Consider the following 18546-nt stretch of genomic DNA (forward strand, 5'->3'; position numbering starts at 1 on the left):
GCTCCACTTCCCCCCATGTCCCGTCCCTCCCCATCCTGTCCAGGCTGCCCAGCAAAAATCCCTTCTGCAGGGTTCATTGCTGCGGCATTTGCTGCACAGCACAAAGTGCTGGCCCCCCAAACGTGCTGCTCATGAGACAGTGCCTGCAGCAGCATGAGGCAGGTCCTGCTACCAGAAACCCACATCTCAGACACAGTTTGTGGGTCTTGGAGAGACCTGAGCAGAGTGCATGAGACATGGGGGATGGGGATGGACCAAGGGCACTTGCTGCTTTCCCACTGGGGCCTGAGGCATCCCTGAGAGCCACAGGAGAGGGGTGAAATCAAGGCAAGAAATTCCTGAAGCCTGGTGGCTTCTCAAACTCTGCTGCATTCTTCAGGATGGGTGGCTGAAACAACCCAGTACTTTTATTACCGGTCTGTTGAACTTGCCAGGCCTCTGAGGCACCCAAGATATACAGTATGTAAAGTGTCCCAGTACCCTGCAACCCAAGCCAGACTGAGGAGTGGCCAGCAGAGCCCTTCCCCATTGTGATCAACCCACAAGACTTTGGCACCATAGCACTGCACAGGCACTTGGGCCAGGTCTTGTCTCACCCACTTCCCACTGCCACCAAAGCAAAGCACTGTTGGTACCTTGCCACGTGCCACTTCACACCACAGTGAGAACACAGGAACTTTCAGGGTGTGGAAATACAGCTTCCCTCTCCAGAACTGCTTTCCCTGTGGGTTGTGGTGCTCCTGCTCCTCTTTCCCAGCCCAGGACTGGAAAGAAATTGTAAAAGGTCCAATAATGGAGAGAGAGGCTGGCCCCCTTGGTCCCTATCCTGCAAGCATGTTCACCCTGCATCCTCTAACCAATGGGGCTGGACATGGAGGTGTGGGAACCAGCTGAGCAGAGCTGTCCCAGGATGGAGGCAAACTCAGCAGAACCGTGCCTGGCCCCTCTCCGTGGCCTCAGGGGGCTGATGGTGGAGTGTGGAGGCAGCTGGAGGGACAAACATCTTGTCGGGGTGGCAGACGGGATTAGAGATGGGGGAAAGTTGGGAGGCTGGGAAGGGGCATTGCTTCTAGGGGATTGAGAGGAGAGGGATGGGGAGAGGATGGGGACGGCTGTGGTTTAGCGGAGGGGCAGAGGAACGAGGGCCACTGCGGGGGATTGGCGGTAGGGTGCCGAGATCAAACATGTTTTGGAGGATGCCACCGCACAATGTGGCTGGAGGGTCCGTCTGGCGGGAGACCAGGAAGGGACGGCGCACAGGGGGCTGAAAGGAGACTAGCGCCCGCAGGGGTGAGGTGAGGCGGGCCCGGTCCGGGGCGGGCGGGCTGCGGCGGGGCCGCCCCGCAGCGAGGCGGAGCCGGTGGCCGCGCCCGGTGGGGAGCACGGCGGGACGCGGAGCGGCCCCGGAGGATGGGGCTTGCGACGGCAGGTGAGGCCGGGCAGGGAACCCCCGGGCGGGAGGGAAAACAGCCCAAGGGTTCGCGGGCAGTCGGACGGGGCAGCAAGGCGTCGGGTGTGCGGCAGCTCCGTGCGGGCGGGAAGCAGCAGACCTAGGAGGTGGCGCCCGGAGGGACTGAGGGGACCTGGTCCCCTTCCCTAGGAGGAAGAGAAGTGGGGCTTACCCCTTTGCCGGCGGTCCGGAGCAGGGGGAGAGCTGTCTCACCGGCGGTCACCCATCCCCTCTGCTCTCCTCGCAGGCGCAGGGCTGGGGACAGTGTCCCTCTGGGGCAGTCTCCTGCTCGCTGCCGGCCTGGCTCTCGACCCAGCACCGCAAAGCTGCAACTGCACCGAGCCCATGGACTTCCAGGCTTTCCGGGAGGCTCCACTGCCTGAGAGCTGCTGCCTCAACTTCACCAGCTCCAACATCACCCATCTGGACTGGGGTGCACTGGTAGGGGTGCAGGGACTGAGAGAGCTCTACCTCTCGCACTGTGGCATCATGGATATCAGTAACGCACAGGGAGCTCCTCCTGAGTTGGAGATCTTGCACTTAAGTCACAACCTGCTGGAAAGTCTCCCTGGGAGCTTTCTGGAAGATGCCCCTAATCTGAGGGTCCTTTATTTGGACAGCAACCAGCTCCAGGAGTTGCCCAAGTCCTTCCTGAAAGCATCAACCCAGGTCCAGGAGGTTTATCTGGGTTTCAATGCTCTGACCTTCCTTCCCACCAGCCTCCTGAAGCCATCTCTGCTCCAGCTCCAGCTCTCCAACAACAGCTGGGACTGCAACTGTGCTCTCCTGAGCAATCTGGAGGGCTGGACCAGCCTGGCTGCTGAAGTTATCTGCCACACACCAGAGCAGTACCACGGTGTGGACCTCCAGAGTATACCCCGGGATAAGCTGTGCCACTCACCCAACCTAACTGCCCTCTTCATCTGCTTGCCTTTCCTCCTCATCCTTGCCAGCATCACCTGGTGCTTCTGCAGGCATAAGAGAAAGACTAACTACAGCTTTCAGAGCAGGTCCCAGAGCCACCTGGCCACAGCAGAGAGGGGCAACATGCCGGTGCTTGCAGAATCCCACCACTACGTCCCCTATGAGCTGCCTGTCACCCCCTCTAAGAGCAAGAAGAAGGTGCTGCTGAGGAGCCAGGTCCTCCTTCAGCCCTCTGCAGACCCACTGGACAGCAGCAAAGACCTCTATGAGGAGGTGGAGATCCAGGTGGGATCCTCCTGCAGTTCCCAGGTACCAACCCATGAAGTGCAGAGGGGGATGAGTCTGGGCAGGCAGTGGGGCAACCCAGCACCAAGGGCAGAGGAGCTGGGGAGCAGTGAGCCAGAGGTGGACACTGTCAGTGTGAGTGAAGTCCTGAAGGACTCTGCCAACCGAGAGAAGATGTACTTGAGTCAGTCAACCAACTATTACAACCTGGTACCTGGCATTGAGCTGGAGGACTCAGACAACCTGGAGTATGAGAGCATAGACCTGCACTGATGCCAGGACTGGGTCTGTATTAGGGACATGTCAGGATGGTGCCAAGCCAGAGTGAAAGCTAGCAGAGCAGGAAAGGCACAAACTGTCCTGCTGTGGTTTACAGTGGCTGCTTGCAAAGCTGCACCCCGAAATTCCTATCCCTCCCCGTGTGGTACCATGTGCATCTCTCACTTGCCAGGTGCTCAGCTGGGCAGAGGTATGAGTGGACACTGGGGACCCAGCCAGTGTCCAAGGAAGAATGTGGAGGGGAAGCAAGGCCTGGCTTTAGGAACCAGGGCCACCATCCTTTCTCATTGGAAAAAGATGGCAGCTGGCACAGACCTGCTGCTCCCCAACCCACAGAGCACTGGGTTTCAGGAATGGGACTATCTCTGCCTACATGGTCTGTGGCGTGGGTGTGAGCAGGTGTGCAAGGTGCACATGAGCACAGAGGCCCATGGGAAGGGGTCCTTCACAGCCTTCCCTGCCCCATGTTCTTCCAAGCAGGGATGCAGTTCTCAATAAGAAATAAATCATTTTACTCCACACAGTGTGGCTCCATTCTTGTGTCTGTGTGATGTGGGGTAGTGGGGAGCCAGCTGATGGGATGTGGGGGAGTGCAGGGATGGGGAGCTTTGCTTGTATCCTATCTCCCCTCCTTATCGGTGGGTGGTGCTCCAGCATGTTTCACCCAACAGTTCCAGGCCTGCTCTGCCAACCCAGCAGAGCTGGGCACTGGCTGAAGGTGAGTGGAGCCTTTGGTTTGCACCATGGGTTGCAACTCATCCAGGGAAGGTGTCAGCCTGCTGTAAAAGTCATGGTTCCTGGCCAGGGTAGGGACTTGTGGGACTAAGCTGTAAATCAGCCTCTGTACAGGCACCTTCTGGCAAGTCTCACCCGTGGGTTCTCCATCCCTTCTCTGGGGATTGGGGGATGCAGGCACCCTTGAGCCCTGTTCTTGTTGTCCAGGGCAACATTTCCCAGGCTGGAAGCCCCAGCAGCCACCCTGATCCACACTGGAGCTGTCCTGAGCCTGGGCCAGGCACTGTGCCCAGGCAGGAAGGGAGGGAGCCAGGCAGGGCGGACATGGTGCTCCGGCCGGCAAAGGAAGCAGAGTTTCCTGTGGAGTACAGCTTTGCCTCCAGCAGCCCATGGTGAGATGAGCCACAGTCCCTGGCAGTGCTCAGCACCAGCCCCAGTGTGGGCTAGGTACCAGGAAAGGATGATTTCCCTGCATGTCTTGCTGTCACTCACAGATCTTTCCCACTGGTTTACGTCCTGCTGGAATTTTTTCTTTCCCACTCACTCCTAGGCCCTGGGAAAGTGGCTCAGTGCCAGCCTTTAATGTGCCCTCACCAGTCCCTGCCAGGTTGTGCAGCCAGGGGACACCCAAGGGATCTCAGCATGCCCAGCTCATGCTGTTCCCAAGTCCTCCCTTAGGGACATGGAGGGCCTGGCATCTGCAACAGTGCCAAGGGTCAGCCAGCCGTCCCCAGGGGCTGGGGCTGCCCCCACAGGCACTGCCTGTTGCTGGCAGCAAGGATGTGGACAGTGGTGAGTGGTTTTGTGTTTTTCACCTGTGCTTCAGAAATGTTGCACAGCCATCCCTGGGTGCTGGCTCTGCCTGTGCACCCGTGTCAAGTTGCCAGGGCTCCCAGGAGCAATGCAACCCTCCATCCTTTTTTCCTCCTTCTCATGGAGCCTAAATGCAGATGCTGTGGCTGGAAAGGGGAATTACCCAAACTGCCCCACTGGGTCCTCCCCAGCTCTGGCACTCACAGCCCCCAACTAAATCTCTGTCCATGGCCAGTGGCTGGAAGGTATGATGAAGCTGGAGTTCCCTGCCTCTGGCAGCTCCAATCCCTCACAGGAAGGTCTTGGCCATATGGACCCACGTTGGGGGATTTGCGTGGCAGAGGCACCAGCAGAACAGGAGGGTGCAGACAAGGAGTGGGCAGCAGCTGCAGCAGATGTGGGAAGGGCAGGGCAACCATGTGGGCAGTCCTACTGATGGGCCACAGTGCTTGGCATGGGAACAAGTGCACATCCTCAGGCCCTGCAGCCTGGACAGTAGCAGGAACCCCAGTTCTCCACAGTTTATCTGGCAGCCAGCAGGAGAAGGATCTTTCTGCTGAGGTGTAGCATCTGCAGCTACTGGTCCTGTTCATGTCCTCACAAAGCATCTCCTGTCCCCTGCCTTTGCTGTGCCCAGCTGTCTCTGCTCTCCATAGATGACATGTCCCAGAATCTGACTCCAGCCATGACAGACAAGTGAGTCCACAGCTCAGCCTTCCCTACACCACAGCCACAGCTGCTGAGATCTTGAAGCCCTCCTTCCGGGCTTCCACCTTCAATGTGTGGCGAGTGCATGGTCTAGCCCTGGGCCTGGAGTAAAAGAGGGTGAGTGCTTTAGCATAGCAATAGAATAAGTGGGCTTGTCCCTCCTGACCCAATTACAGTCAGAAAACAGCAAATCCCCCCTGGGAAAGCATTGCCTAGCCCCTGTGGAGCTTGGGGGCTGCTCTGGGTGATGAATGAGCCAGTAGGTCAGGGACATGACCTCCCAGAGCCACTCCCTGCTTGCAAATGCATTGGAATGGAAGTGACAAGTGGTGCTAGACATCCCTGTGGAGGATGGCAGGCTATTCCCAGCATCCCCACCATGCTCCCCCAACATGTGTGAGGACACAGAGCAGAGCCACCCAGCAGAGGCCTTGTGGAGTGTGCCACACATCCAGATGCCTCTGCTCAGGTGCTTCCTAGCTGCTGCATCCCCTGACACCAGCATCAAAAACTTCAGCCAGGGTAGTTGAGGGTATCCCCACTTATGGCATCCCTGGATGGACAACAACTTCCCCTCCCCTTACCCTGGCTGCTTTGAAGACCCTGAATTGGTGGTCTGCCATGGAGGAGACAGAGAATGAAGAAGGCCAGGCCAGTGAGACCACCATGGCTGGCAGTCACCTCATGGGGACCCAGGTGCCAGAGGCCTCCAAAACACTGTGAAAGCAACTGCTGTTGACCCAGGTGAAGGCACCATCCAGCGACAGCACTGGGACTGATTGCCTGGAGACCTGGGAACCCTGAGGCTGCCCCCAAAGCACCCCTTTTCTGCCCCATCCTGAGGCAATGACACTGTCAAACAAAAAGCTCTGTCCCTTAACACCTTCCTCAAACACTCTGTCCAGAAGCAGGACATTGCCAGGTCTTTTGCCACAAATCCCCAAGCCAAGCTGTGTCCCCAGGTTCTTGGGAAGCTCCTGGTGGGTTTGGGATTGGCCAGCCAGCCTTCAACAATAGTCCCAAAACTGCAGGATTCATCCTGTCTGTGTGATGATGCCACCAGCTTGCAGCTGACCACCTAAATAGTCCAGCTCAGGGCACAGCCCAGACCCCAAGCAAGGGAAGGGCTGACACCAGTGACAACTGTGGGGTATTAGACCAAGTGATGCAGCCAGAAACAACAAAGGAATGAAGATGCTTTCAGTCTCTGTGGGAATGTTCCCATACTTGGAAAAGTGCTTCTAACCTGAGAGTTTTAGCAGAGCTGTTATAAAATCTCCCTCTCCTACAAGCCCTCCTTTCCCAAAGCCTATTTTCCTTTGAAGCTCCTCCCTTCCTACCCTCTGAGCCACTGCTGGACCTGTTAAAACATAACTACGAGGTCTCTTTCTGCGTTGAACTATGTCCTGTGAAAACACCCCACGTGGAGCTAAGAGAGCCACCAGACAGCAAGGAACAGCACTCAGGATGTCAAGTGACCTAGCCTGGGTTACACTGCTGGCTGCTCATTGTGTGAAAAGTAGCTTTGAAAGAAGCTCATCCCTCCCACCTACTTGCAGAAGTGGTAATGGTCCTTAACCAGCTTTTAGCACCTCACAAACCCAGACAGAGTGAAACTGCCTATGTCTTTCTGTCTCAGCCCATGGCAGATTCATCTCCTCCCAGGCAGGTCAATCCCTGTGTACATCCATGCAGTTATGCAAGGACCAGACCAGAAACCACGTACCCTGAGGCCAAGCTGGAGGAGAACCCAAAGCCTGTGCCACCTTGAAAGCCAGATGCCATCATTCTGTTCCCATGTCATACCTACAGCATGGCTCCAGTGGGCGACAGGCACAGCTTTCATTCCCATGGGCCATTGCCCTCGAGAACTTCATCTTTCAGAGCAGGAAGTTCAGACCATAATCCTGCCCAGCAGGGGCCAAGTTTACAACTCCTGCTGACACCGAATAGGCACTTGCTTCGGTTTCCCTATCTGTGCAAAGTCCCTCAGAAACACCCTGAAACTTGTTTGCACTCTGTGGAGTGTAAGGGCAGAGGAAACTCTCGGAGGAAACAGCCGTGACGCATGCCTCCCGAGAGCCCTTTATTGCCTTGGCCCCACCTCTCTGTAACACAGGCGTTGCTGGGGAGCAGGGAAAGTTTACCCAAGATCACTATGGAGAAGAAACGTGCTTGTGCAAACGTTCTGCCTAGCCCAGGTCACTCTGCCGGGGCCTCCAGCTGCACCCAGGTGGGCACAACTCTGTCTGCAGTGCCCACGGGAGCACAGACCCAAGCTGCGAGGCAGTGCCACCGCACACCCACCAGAGGACAATCGTGCTGCTGTGGCCATGAGGTGACAGGTCCTGCTTTCTGATGGGGCAGGTGCATGTCCCCATCTGCAGCACACACCCATCCCCTGCTCCCTGCCAGCAAAGCAGGACGAGGCCACACGGCCCAGGCTCCACGAGCCCGAGGGCACCTCCTGCAGCCAAGGCAGAGCATCACAGCAAGAACTTAAAAGCACCATTAGGATCTGTTTGCAGGGCAGGAAGTCTGTGTTTTAACTTAGTACTGAGACACGGCTTACCCCACAGCTCGGCCCGGGACAAGACAATTAGACCCTTTGCTTGTTCAGAGATAGAAATGGTGACACTGGAGCTGCAGGCAGCCTGCCTTGCACCAGAATGCTCCTACAGATAAATGAGGCTTTTGGAAACATACAGAAGTGGGGCAAAGTGTGCAACTTGTCCACATAGCAGGCAGATGTGAGTCAGGCCTGCCCCATGGCCCCAGGACCAGCCATAAATAGGTTCCCAACTTCAGTACCTGTACAAAGTATTTGGCAACATTGCAAGCCCTAAAACACACTTTTGTTCCACACAGCTTTCCCATTCCACCGAGTGATAGGAGAGAAAGCTAGTTTGTACCCAGCTTTCGAAAGGGACAGACCATAGCAAGAGCCTGCACCTTCTGCTAGAAGGAATTTATCTTGCACTGGAATGAGACCAAGGAGGTCAAGGGAAGACCAGCTGGTCACTGAGCAGTGCAGCCAAGTTGGGTTAAGATACTGGACCCTGAAGGCAGTCATACAACCAGGCTGTGGCAAAAAGGGCTGCTGGCCCAAACCACAGATGTGTTATCTGGAAAGCAGAGGCAGGAGGCACCAGCTACAAAGGCTACAAGCACGAGTTTTCAGCCAGGCTTAGCGAAAACGCAGTCTAAGCGACACAGGGCTGTAGCTACAGCAGTGCTCCCTGGACAGCCTCTCCCGGGGCAGCAGGCCCTCTACGCCCACTGACCTCACTCCAAGATCCCAAATGCAGCATGCGCTGACCTAACACCACAGGAAGAAGGGGATGTGTGCTCAGCCAGACTGGGGCAGCTCCTAGAACACTAGTGAGGATGGATGTTTCCACTCTCCTCCTGTGAGCTGGTTTCCAGCCATAATTTCTCCAGCCAAGCCTGACAACTCTTACACACCCAACATAGCCCATTAAGTCCTTGTCCTAGAACTCATTAAGATGCTTTGAGGCCACGCAGGGTAGACAGCTTGCCTGTAGACAAAAGCACTCCCTTGATTCCCGGAGAGATCCTTCTTCCTTCACACTTTACAGGTGCCAGGAGCTTCATAAGCCCCTCCACCCTGCACACACAAACGAGCACACAACTTTTTACTGGAGGAGGCTTGGTTTTATTCGTTCTCTCAGAGTATTTTTTTATTCATTTGCCTTTTCTGGCCTTGATCTTCCTCAAGTAGAACTCCAATTCCTTGCCTTCCAACACGTAGCCATCAGCTCGGCCACACTGTCCAGGTCTGGAGGCAATGCAGGCTGGAAGGAGAAGCCACCCAGTTAAAGACATTTAGTAATTCACCACCCCAGTACATACACAGTGCAGTAACCACTGCAGTCAGTCTCTGCAGAAGCACAGATGAGCATGTGACCAGTAACAGGTAACACCAGTTTATGTCCTGGCTCCAGTACCTCTCCCTAGGGCATCATGCTCTCTGCTGGACTGAGTACCTAGGTAATGAAGTCTTCTTCAGATTTCCAAACTGTCATCGCTCGAGTTCAGTAGCAGAACTGGACAAAGGTCTCATCATCAAAAGACTTCAGAATGCTCAACTCTTACCCAGAACTTGAAATTAGTCAAATCTGCTATATCTGTAGAAGACCTCCCTGACACACAGGGCAGCCCATGGCTTTTTCACCATTTTCCAAGTCTTGAGCCCCATTACTTTTCTCAAAGGCTAACCAGGAATAACTGACTCCAGGAGCCTGGCTGGGACACGTACCAGCTCATGCTCCAGAATTTCCCCTTCCTGCCAGAAGTGAGGTATCCTCAAAGAGGACAAAAAACAAGTCACATTTAAGACCCAGAAAATACTCCTGCAGATATGGAGAGCTCCCCATTGCTTTCACCCTGCAGCTGGTTTTATCACAGAAAGCAGAACTTCACGTGATCCCAAGAGCAAGATCCGCTCTGCCCGTTTGTGTCCCGACTCCTTTGCTCACACCTATGTTGATGCTGCCAGGGACTCACCAAGTAGCTTTCCTTGCTGGAACTGTTCCTCAAGAATATTTGCTATCTTGGCATTCTTCTTTCGCTCATCATATTTCTTCTGGATCTTCTTTGAACGCTTCTTGTTCAAGATTTCCTCTTCCTCAGGAGTCTAAAAAAATAAGACCATAAGTGAAGACCAGGTTAAACAACTATCCACCTTCTGGTAGCACAGGAAGTACCCACTACTGTGAAGGAGACCCCTATACTCTCAACACTGTACTGTTTCCCCAAGTTCTACCTGGGAGAGGTACAAGTAACCTTCCACTTCACAGAACCAAGCACTGCATTTCACTTCTGAGGCCAAGAAATGCCATGTTGCTAATGATGCTGATAAAGCATGGTGCTCTCAGACAAATGAAACCACAATCCCTCTCCAAAAACAACAGATGCTCCTTCCCTCTCTCCACACATGAAGAGACCACTCCATGTGGTGCAAGCCCTGGCAGACAGGCTACAGCTCTCACTATGCTTCTGACCTGCATGGTGCTCAGTGCTTTGTTTTCAATGTAAAGTAACAACCTTAAGCAGAATGTTACATGCAGGGGTTTAAACACCTTCCAGCAGTCTGAAGTTTGGATCTTAAAAGACAATGGGTCTGGATTATTTAAAGACACAAACACATGAATTTCATCTAGCAATCCACCAACTTCTTGAAGCAATCGTTCTCCAGCACAAGGACCTGACCTGCAGGTCTTCCTCAGCATCACAGTATGTCATCGCTCTCCCTTCAGTAGCAGAACTGGACAAAAGTATCATCATTAGAAGACTTAAAAGAGATTGAGAGGCAGGTCCTTGTGCACAAGTGAGAGCTCCATGGTGCTGAACAGTCCATTAAGAGTCAGACTCATCCTGGGAGCTGATGGGCATGCAGCTCAGATAGCAAATTTTATCACTGATGGGTACCCAGTAATACTGTGGCACACACTGTCCACTCCTGATGCCTAACTGCCTGCAGGGCAGACTCCAGCCTGCAAGGGGTCAAATGCCAATGCCTGACGTACCAGTTTGGCGCCCTTCTTGCGTCCAAGGGGCAAGGCGTAGTGGGATTCATACCACTGCCGGTAGGGGGTGCTGTCAACCAGAACGATGCAGTTCTTCACCAGGGTCTTTGTCCGCACCAGTTCATTGTTGGAAGCGTTGTAGACGACATCAATGATCCTGGTCTTTCGAGTGCAGCCTTTCAAAACAAGAACATGAATTCAAGCCTACAGGGATCAGACAACTGAGAATACAGTTCACAGCATCTCACACCACCTCACACACATCAGCCCAACAAATGGCTTCACCTTCCCTGGCACTGAATTAAATTTAACTAAGAGATGCATCTACTTTTCATCAGCCCACCTTTCTGCTGCTATGACAGAAACTGACTCACCCCAAGTGAAAAGCTAGGATCTGTGGCCTTGCTGGAACTTATCCCATGTAAGACTAGGCAATACTAAAAATAAATTTCTAGATTGGAAGATGCTCCAGTAGATGCCAGCTAACATCAGACAGGGCTGCATGTTCTTCCTGGAGCTGCTGAATTAAGCCATGTTGAATAGGACTGCTCTGCAACACATATTGGCAACTGTTTCTGTAAGACCAGAGTTTATGAGCAAATTCAGAAGAAAAGGTGGTGCTCCCATCCTTCAAGATCTAAGCATTCAGCCTTAGATACTTGACTGTTTAGCAGTCATCCACCCTGCAGGAATAGCTCTCTCTGTATCTAAAGGCCAGACACAAGATGGGTTTTTTCCTCTATGATCACATAGATCACCCTCGCTCTGCTAAGCATGTGCAGCCCCCTCACATTTGTAATGCTGCCCTGTGAGTAATGGCACTTTTCACAGTATGGAAGCGCTCTGTGAAGACTAAGACATGAGTGTATCCTTCTGCCCTCAAGCATTAGCTACCTCACGAACTGCTAGTTTTACTTTCATACTGAGCAACAGCGACCACACCCAGGATCAAGTCACATAGCTTATAGCTTGTGATTCAAAGAAAGCCCACCTTGCTTGGGGCTCCTCTGTTGCTACTGTGCTTTCTGCTTAGCAAAACGGGAGCATGGAGTAAACTGCATCTGCTACTGTGTCATTGTCCTAGGGACAGGTCCTCTCAGAAAAACCCTCTGCACCCCCTGGTGTTGCACAGCATCACACAAATTTCAGTAAGCCTTCATCAATAAGCAAAGAAGCTGCACTTATGAGGAACGACCCATTTTTAGTGTTTCCTGCTCCTCTGTACTTCCCCTCACCCCAGTAAAAAGGTAAAGTGAGCATGTCACTCAGTGTAACTATGACACTCCAATCACTGTGATCTTAGCAGACATTCAAGTCTCCTAAAGCCACATTAAGGTCAAAGTTATCATCACTATGCATGCTGCTTCAGAACCAGTTCTGCAAACTCCACAATGTTTGAGCCCAGCCTACAAACTCACATTTGCACCATCATTCCCTCTACTCTGCAGCAGCAGCGGGAACCAGCACAGCCGCAGAAGACTTTTCCTTTTCAACACCTAAGGCTCAGGATGTGCTTACATTCAGATCCCCAGGAGAAGTTGCCAACATCCAACCGAAGGGCACGGTACTTCTTGTTTCCACCACGAACCCTCACTGTATGAATTCGACGTGGGCCAATCTATGGTGAGAACCAAACAACAGGTTGATGGTGGTGCTGGAACACTGCACAGGAGCCCAACAAAGTCCTAAGCTCAAAGGCAATGCGGTCAGTGTAACTATGACAGACCCCAGCATTGGCAGATGCTGTAAGTGACCAAAACAGTCAGTTGCATCCACCTAAGGAGAAAGTTTCATCATTCCAATTGCCTCTTATTGCCAAAACCCACCACTATTTCCTGCAAGCATGAGGGGAAGCACCACCTGTGAGAGAAGCAGTGATGGATACGTAACCACTCATGAACCACAGCCTCTAACAGCACACAAACAGCAATCCCAGTTTAAAAGTAGCACTACTGACCACCCTCCTCTAATCACCCACCTTGGTGTTGGCAGGAGGTCGCCCCAACTCATACTTCCTCTTCTTGTGATAAGGCTTCCTCTTGCCCCCAGTCTTGCGACGCTTGTGCCAGTTGTCCCTAGAGATACCTGAATGGAAAGCAATATGGTCAAAGCAGGATCAGGAGCCCACCTCATCACGGCAAAATATAGTTCTGAGTCCTCAGCTCTCCAAGGTTGGTATCCGCACAATGCACTCAGCCTTATGCAGCAGTCAGAGAAGCTTCATCATTGATACTCAGATCCGCCTTGACCTCCTCCCTTCCAGCACAGCTATACAAAGCAGACAACCTCCCTCCACCGTGTCTGATCGGTGTCCCTTTGCGAAGTAGCCTCCCAACTTACCTCATGTACTGGGCACCGTATGCAAGTATTTCATCCCAAGGTACTTGTATAGGTCCACTATAGGAAACACCCTGAATTATCCTCTAGGTCTGGCACAAAATATGGAAAAGAACCTCCATCCCACCCATCTGCCGGGCCCAAACGACACACCCCAACAGCCTGCTGGGAACCCCTTATAAATTACCTCCCCATCACTATCTCCCGTTTCCCCTACAAACCTCTGCCATCCAGCTAGGTACAGTGACACCCTCCACCCCACTTCCCCTAACGCGTCGCCTCTGAAAGCCGTCCCACCTCATCCGCAGAATTTCTGCGGGAAGCACTTCTTTCAGAACCCCGAGCACTACGGCCCCGACTGCGCCGAGAGCCAGCCTAGAGCTCGGCACCTACAGCAAGGCAAGGCGAAGCCGTCCCCACCCTCCCCCAATCCCATCGCCATGTTGGGCCTGGTCACCGTCCTCCCACCAGCAGCTCGGCGCCGTGGCGGTCGTCCCCAAAGGCGGGCAGCGCAGGCTGGCAGCAGCCTCCGCCGTCACCCGGTAAAGGATGGGGCAGGCAGCGGCGGCACAGCGAGCGGATGGCGGTGGATGGCGACCAGGCCTCTCAGCGCCCCACTCACCCATGGTGCAGCACTGGCGCAAAGAGGCGGGGCAAGGGATCACGGGGCGGTATGGCGGGGCGAGCTCTCGCGAGGCCGTGACGTAACCACGCCGTGGTGAGGCAGGCGCGCCGTTGCTTGGCGACGCCGCGGCGCTGGGCGGAGCCAGCGGGCAATGGGCGGGCGGTTTGTGTCTGTGTGTGTCGCTCTGCTTCAGCGTGTGTGAGTCTTGGGGCTGCGCCAGCGGGGCACGGGCGGCCCCCGCCTCCAGCCTGCGGGCCCGGCGGGGAGGGCAGGAGTGCCAGGGGCTCCTATGTCACATGTTTGGTGTTCCTATCCCACGGGTCACCTCACCAATGCCACGGGGCAGCCCCGGCGCCCCGCGGGCTGTGGGCGTGCACGGCGCTGGGGACCGTGGGGTGCTCATTGGTATAGGAATCATTGGTGCTGTTACTGAGGGAATCTGAACCCTTGAACCAAAGAAGCTTGTGTGCTTAGGTTTAAAACGTTCCTTTAAACCACATACCGGCATCATTAAGTAAGGAATTTGTAGTCGGGATGGCCTTGATTGTTAAAACACTCTGGGCAAACACGTAAAGAGTGTTACCGAACAGCGTAGTCAGCTTTTTTGTCTCGAAAATAGCATCCTAAACTAAGCCTCGTTATAAACATATCAACCCCGCACCTCCTAGCTAGGAGACTCCTGCCCGATATAAATCACTCACTCACGCTATGGGCATAGGCTATGAGTTTAAGAGAAGCCAAACCTTTAACGTGAAGCGAGCAAGAGCCTGTGGGCAGTTTGTGAGCTTTAGCTTCGGACATAGCCAATGAGTTTTTCTGGACGAAGGTCTCCCGCGGCTCTAAACGAGCTCGCTTCGTTTGCGGGAAACCACCGACCAGCCAGGCTTGCGCAGCTCTGCACCAAGGGCGCACCGCCGCTGCCGCGACAGGCTTTTGGCACATCGCACACCGGGTAACGGATCCGTTTTCCTAAGAGAACTGCGCTCTGGCTAATTTGCATACCCACAGTGCAGCGCGGCCCGGCGGCGAGGTCCCTGTGGTTTATTCTGCAGCTCCCGTGGACCAGGAGGGTCCTGGCTGGGGTTTGAGCCGTGTGCACCACCAGGAGGGAACTGTATCAGGGCACGGAAAGATCCAACGGGAAACTGCGGGTTCGCCGTATACGGAAGAGCGACAGCTGGGGGTGTGCACATGTGCAAGAGGGGCCGTGGTTATACTCTGGTTTCTCTTCAGATCGTATAAATCTTTCGCCTTTTACTAAAGATTTCCGTGGAGAGGAACAAGTACGAGTGTCGATGAATTTTTTGAGGCTTCACTTCGGTGAAGCTATCCCTTACCTTGTTCAACAGCAGATTAAAACTTGGGAGTGTGGAATTAGCGGCGGAGCGCGCATCTTGTTAAGCTTCTCTGTTACCGTTCCCTAACTCCTCGAAAGATGCTCTGCCACCCTGGGATACGCAGGGTGGCCAGAGAAGCGGTGCTGCAAGGAGCGCGGGGCGCTGTGCGGAGCTTGGCTCGGGTGCGGTTAAATTGCTGCCCCGCGGCTGCGGCCGGAGTCGTGCTGAGAAAGGCACAGACGACGCGGCTATCATGGAGTATGCTCAGCACCACCGAGCAGCGCTCACACAGCACCCGCTACCGCGCGGGCCGTAGAACACCCGGAGCAGGGAGCGGACACGGCACACAGAGCCAGCCCCAGCGGACCGAAGGGATAGATCCGTGCCATATGACGTCACTCTCAGAGGGGAGGTCGGCGTGGGGGTTCGCTGCCCGGGGACTGGCTGGGTGTCATTTGGTGCTTTCAGAATAGCATAGAATAGAATAGAATAGAATAGAATAGAATAGAATAGAATAGAATAGACCAGACCAAGTTGGAAGAGACCTTTGAGATCATCGAGTCCAACCTATCATCCAACACTATCTAATCAACTAAACCATGACACCAAGCACCCCATCAAGTCTCTTCCTAAACACCTCCAGTGATGGTGACTCCACCATCTCCCTGGGCAGCCCATTCCACTGGCCAATCACTCTATGAAGAACTTCTTCCTAACATCCAGCCTAAACCTCCCTTGATGTGGCTTCAGATTGTGTCCTCTTGTTCTGATGCTGGTTGCCTGGGAGAAGAGACCAACTCCCACCTGGCTACAACCTCCCTTCAGGGAGTTTTAGAGAGCAATAAGGTCTCGCCTGAGCTCCCTCTTCTCCAGGCTAAGCAACCTCAGTTCCCTCAGCCTCTCCTCATAGGGCTTGTGCTCCAAACCCCTCCCCAGCTTTGTTGCCCTTCTCCGGACACCTTCCAGCAAGTCAACATCTTTCCTAAACTGAGGGGCCCAGAACTGGACACAGGACTCATGGTGTGGCCTAAGCAGTGCTGAGTCCAGGGGCAGAATGACCTCCCTGCTCCTGCTGGCCACACTGTTCCTGATACAGGTCATAAATTGTCTTTCTTGAGGTTTGTTTTCCTAATTTTAAAAATCCTTTCCTTGCAAGTATAAAGAAACCAAACCGGTTTTTTAATTAGTTATTAAACTACTTATAGCTCAACCCACAATTTTCTCACTTTACCCTTCCACTTCTTCCTCTATCCCACCGGAGCAGACGGTGACCTAGCGGCTGCGTGGGGCTCGCTTGCGGGCTGGGGATAAACCACGACAAGGAGCCACAACGCCGATTCGGAGCAACAACAGCGGGAACGCGCCGCCGGACCGGCGCGGACGGCAGCAGCGGCGCTGAGCCAGCAGCTCGGCCCTGCCCTGCCCGCGCCATCGCCTCATTAGCATTCGGCTGCTTTGCATACCCAGGGTGCACCGCGCTCGGCTCCAGCCCGGCCAATGTTCGCCACCGACCTCAGCGTCCGGTCCGATCCACCGCGGTCTCACCGCCTGTGTGCTGTGGCAGGGTCAGGCGGCCCGAAGGCCTCGGGGCGGGAAGGTGGCGGCAGGGGTCGGTCGCAGTGACCTCCGGGGCGTGGGGCAGGCGGGCGGTGTAGCCCGGGAGGGAGCGACAGGTTATACTCTGGTTTCTCTTCATATCGTATAAATCTTTCGCCTTTTACTAAAGATTTCCGTGGAGAGGAACAAGTACGAGTGTCGATGAATTTTTTGAGGCTCTACTTCGGTAGAGCTATCCCTTACTCAGTTCAAAAATAGATCTTGTGGGTTTCCCTCGGTGGTTTCAATAACAGCACCCCCAAGCCGCAGCCCCGTTGTTCTCCCCACAGTTCGAAGCGAGGATGTTTTACGCCCCCCCCCGCGGGAGGAAGGCCCCCGCTCCCTTCCGCCGTCAAGCCATAGGTCCGACCACGCGATCGTGCCCCATCACACTACAGCTGTCAGCACGCTCCGCAGCCCCCGCGGCCTGCCGAAGACCTCGAGGGAGCTGTGGGAAGCGCAGGGCATGTTGGGTGTAGATCCGGCCAGTGTTTTCCGGTGGATCCAGTGGCATGGCGGGAGCTGTGGGCGGCGCACGGCATGCTGGGAGGTGTAGTCCCCTCGCCTGTATTTCCCGGCGGGCCTCGCGGCACGCCGGCGCGCAGGATTTAAATTGGCGGCGGTTGGAGGAGTGTCGCTGCCGGAACGAAGCTTGGTTTTCTCTGCTGTTGTCCCCTGTGGTGCAATGGATGCCCGTCTCTGCCGCCGCATCTGCCCTGGCCTCTCTATTAACATCCAGCGGAGCAACGGTGAGGGACAGGGAGCGGCGCGGGGGATCCTGCCTGTCTGCCGCTGCAAAGCCTCACCGCGGGCAGTGCCGGGCGGCGTGGAGCGGCCGGACCGGGGCTTGACGCTGGTCTTTTGCAGGCTTGGTCCACAAGGCGACGGTGATGACCGTGAGCGTGGAGCGCGCCGTGGTGTGCGTGGAGTGGCACGAGGAAAACACCGTTAAGGGCAAGGAGGTGAGCCCCGGCCAGCCTGCCGGCCCCCACCGCGCCCTGGGCTGTTCCAGCGCTCCCGCGGAGGACAGCGGAAGGGACATTGTCTGCTGCTGGCTGAACCTCGTTAAGCAGGGATCTGCGGCAGCCTGGCGTTTTGAAGGCGGGCCACAGCCAGCCCTGCCGGGTTATTAACGCTCATTCCATGCTGCTGCCGCAGGTTCAGTTCTGTGTTTAACTTTTTGTGCCGTTAAAAAGATTAAATAGGTGTGTAAAGGTAAGACGAGAAAGTTGCAGCAAAACAGGGCCAAAATAAGGCTCCTCGCCTTTCAGAATGAGCAAGGGGAAGCTGGGCACTGTTGGCTGTTGAATGCCCTGAAGTCCCAATTTTCCCAGCTCTCGGGGCCATCGGGTGGCTTTTCATGACTTTAATAATGACGTTCAGGTTTTCCTTAAGGCTTACTGTGTCACTAACAAAGCGCCATGTTAAGGGAGCAGAGTTTGACGGCTGGTGTAAGAGATGGGGGAGGGGAGGACAGTCTGTGACATTCGAGGCCGGTAACGGCTGAAATCCTGATACTTCGCAAAATCTCCTTTGGTAACTGAGCAAACATGCTTGTCCTGCTGGTTTCTCTGGAGACGTACCTATACTCCAGAGTAGTTAAAACCTGAAAGCTGTTCTTTGAAACTGTAATCCAGCTGTTTTAGTGTGTGCTTGCATACACTTATGTATTAATACTGTCCACACACACGTGTCTCCGAGCTAACTCCCTTTCAAGCTAGATGCTTACAGATTCCACATAAATTTTATAGATTTTCTCTTGCATTAGAATGTGTTACCTCCATGTTTTACTCCTCTTATGGACTCTTATTTTCTTTAAGTAATTAAAAAGCTAAAGGAGGGTTCAAGAATTTCCTGGAGAGGTGCTTGTGTTGTTCTGTCAGGTGAATTCCAGAGTAAGCTGCCGCG

General features: G+C 54.4%; 2 protein-coding genes and 7 non-coding genes across 9 annotated transcripts; 3 read left to right on the top strand and 6 right to left on the bottom strand.

Moving 5' to 3' along the window:
- Positions 1-1356: 1356 nt before the first annotated feature.
- Positions 1357-3346, top strand: LOC128897566 (SLIT and NTRK-like protein 6). Its single transcript, XM_054165631.1, has 2 exons — positions 1357-1429; positions 1698-3346. Exons 1-2 carry the CDS (start codon positions 1411-1413, stop codon positions 2930-2932), a joined length of 1254 nt encoding a protein of 417 aa, XP_054021606.1. The 5' UTR covers positions 1357-1410; the 3' UTR covers positions 2933-3346.
- A 4752-nt stretch (positions 3347-8098) lies between these two features.
- Positions 8099-8228, bottom strand: LOC128897598 (small nucleolar RNA SNORA35). The gene has a single exon (XR_008462485.1). It is a non-coding gene; the product is annotated as a small nucleolar RNA SNORA35 (small nucleolar RNA).
- A 625-nt stretch (positions 8229-8853) lies between these two features.
- Positions 8854-13853, bottom strand: RPS8 (ribosomal protein S8). The gene is made up of 6 exons (XM_054165632.1): positions 13703-13853; positions 12722-12828; positions 12262-12361; positions 10744-10919; positions 9722-9851; positions 8854-9009 (listed from the first exon to the last, which is right to left on the bottom strand). The coding sequence occupies exons 1-6, from the start codon at positions 13704-13706 to the stop codon at positions 8900-8902; spliced, it is 627 nt and encodes a 208-aa protein (XP_054021607.1). The 5' UTR covers positions 13707-13853; the 3' UTR covers positions 8854-8899.
- Positions 9216-9286, bottom strand: LOC128897590 (small nucleolar RNA SNORD38). The gene has a single exon (XR_008462477.1). It is a non-coding gene; the product is annotated as a small nucleolar RNA SNORD38 (small nucleolar RNA).
- On the bottom strand, positions 10435-10507 carry LOC128897589 (small nucleolar RNA SNORD38). Its single transcript, XR_008462476.1, has one exon. It is a non-coding gene; the product is annotated as a small nucleolar RNA SNORD38 (small nucleolar RNA).
- Positions 12444-12547, bottom strand: LOC128897591 (small nucleolar RNA SNORD46). Its single transcript, XR_008462478.1, has one exon. It is a non-coding gene; the product is annotated as a small nucleolar RNA SNORD46 (small nucleolar RNA).
- LOC128897588 (small nucleolar RNA SNORD55/SNORD39) lies at positions 12895-12979 on the bottom strand. The gene has a single exon (XR_008462475.1). It is a non-coding gene; the product is annotated as a small nucleolar RNA SNORD55/SNORD39 (small nucleolar RNA).
- A 1065-nt stretch (positions 13854-14918) lies between the features above and the next one.
- On the top strand, positions 14919-15033 carry LOC128897579 (U5 spliceosomal RNA). Its single transcript, XR_008462467.1, has one exon. It is a non-coding gene; the product is annotated as a U5 spliceosomal RNA (small nuclear RNA).
- A 1685-nt stretch (positions 15034-16718) lies between these two features.
- Positions 16719-16833, top strand: LOC128897577 (U5 spliceosomal RNA). The gene has a single exon (XR_008462465.1). It is a non-coding gene; the product is annotated as a U5 spliceosomal RNA (small nuclear RNA).
- Positions 16834-18546: the final 1713 nt, after the last annotated feature.

The sequence above is a fragment of the Dryobates pubescens genome, chromosome 11, assembly GCF_014839835.1.
Source record: "Dryobates pubescens isolate bDryPub1 chromosome 11, bDryPub1.pri, whole genome shotgun sequence".
Taxonomy (NCBI): domain Eukaryota; kingdom Metazoa; phylum Chordata; class Aves; order Piciformes; family Picidae; genus Dryobates; species Dryobates pubescens.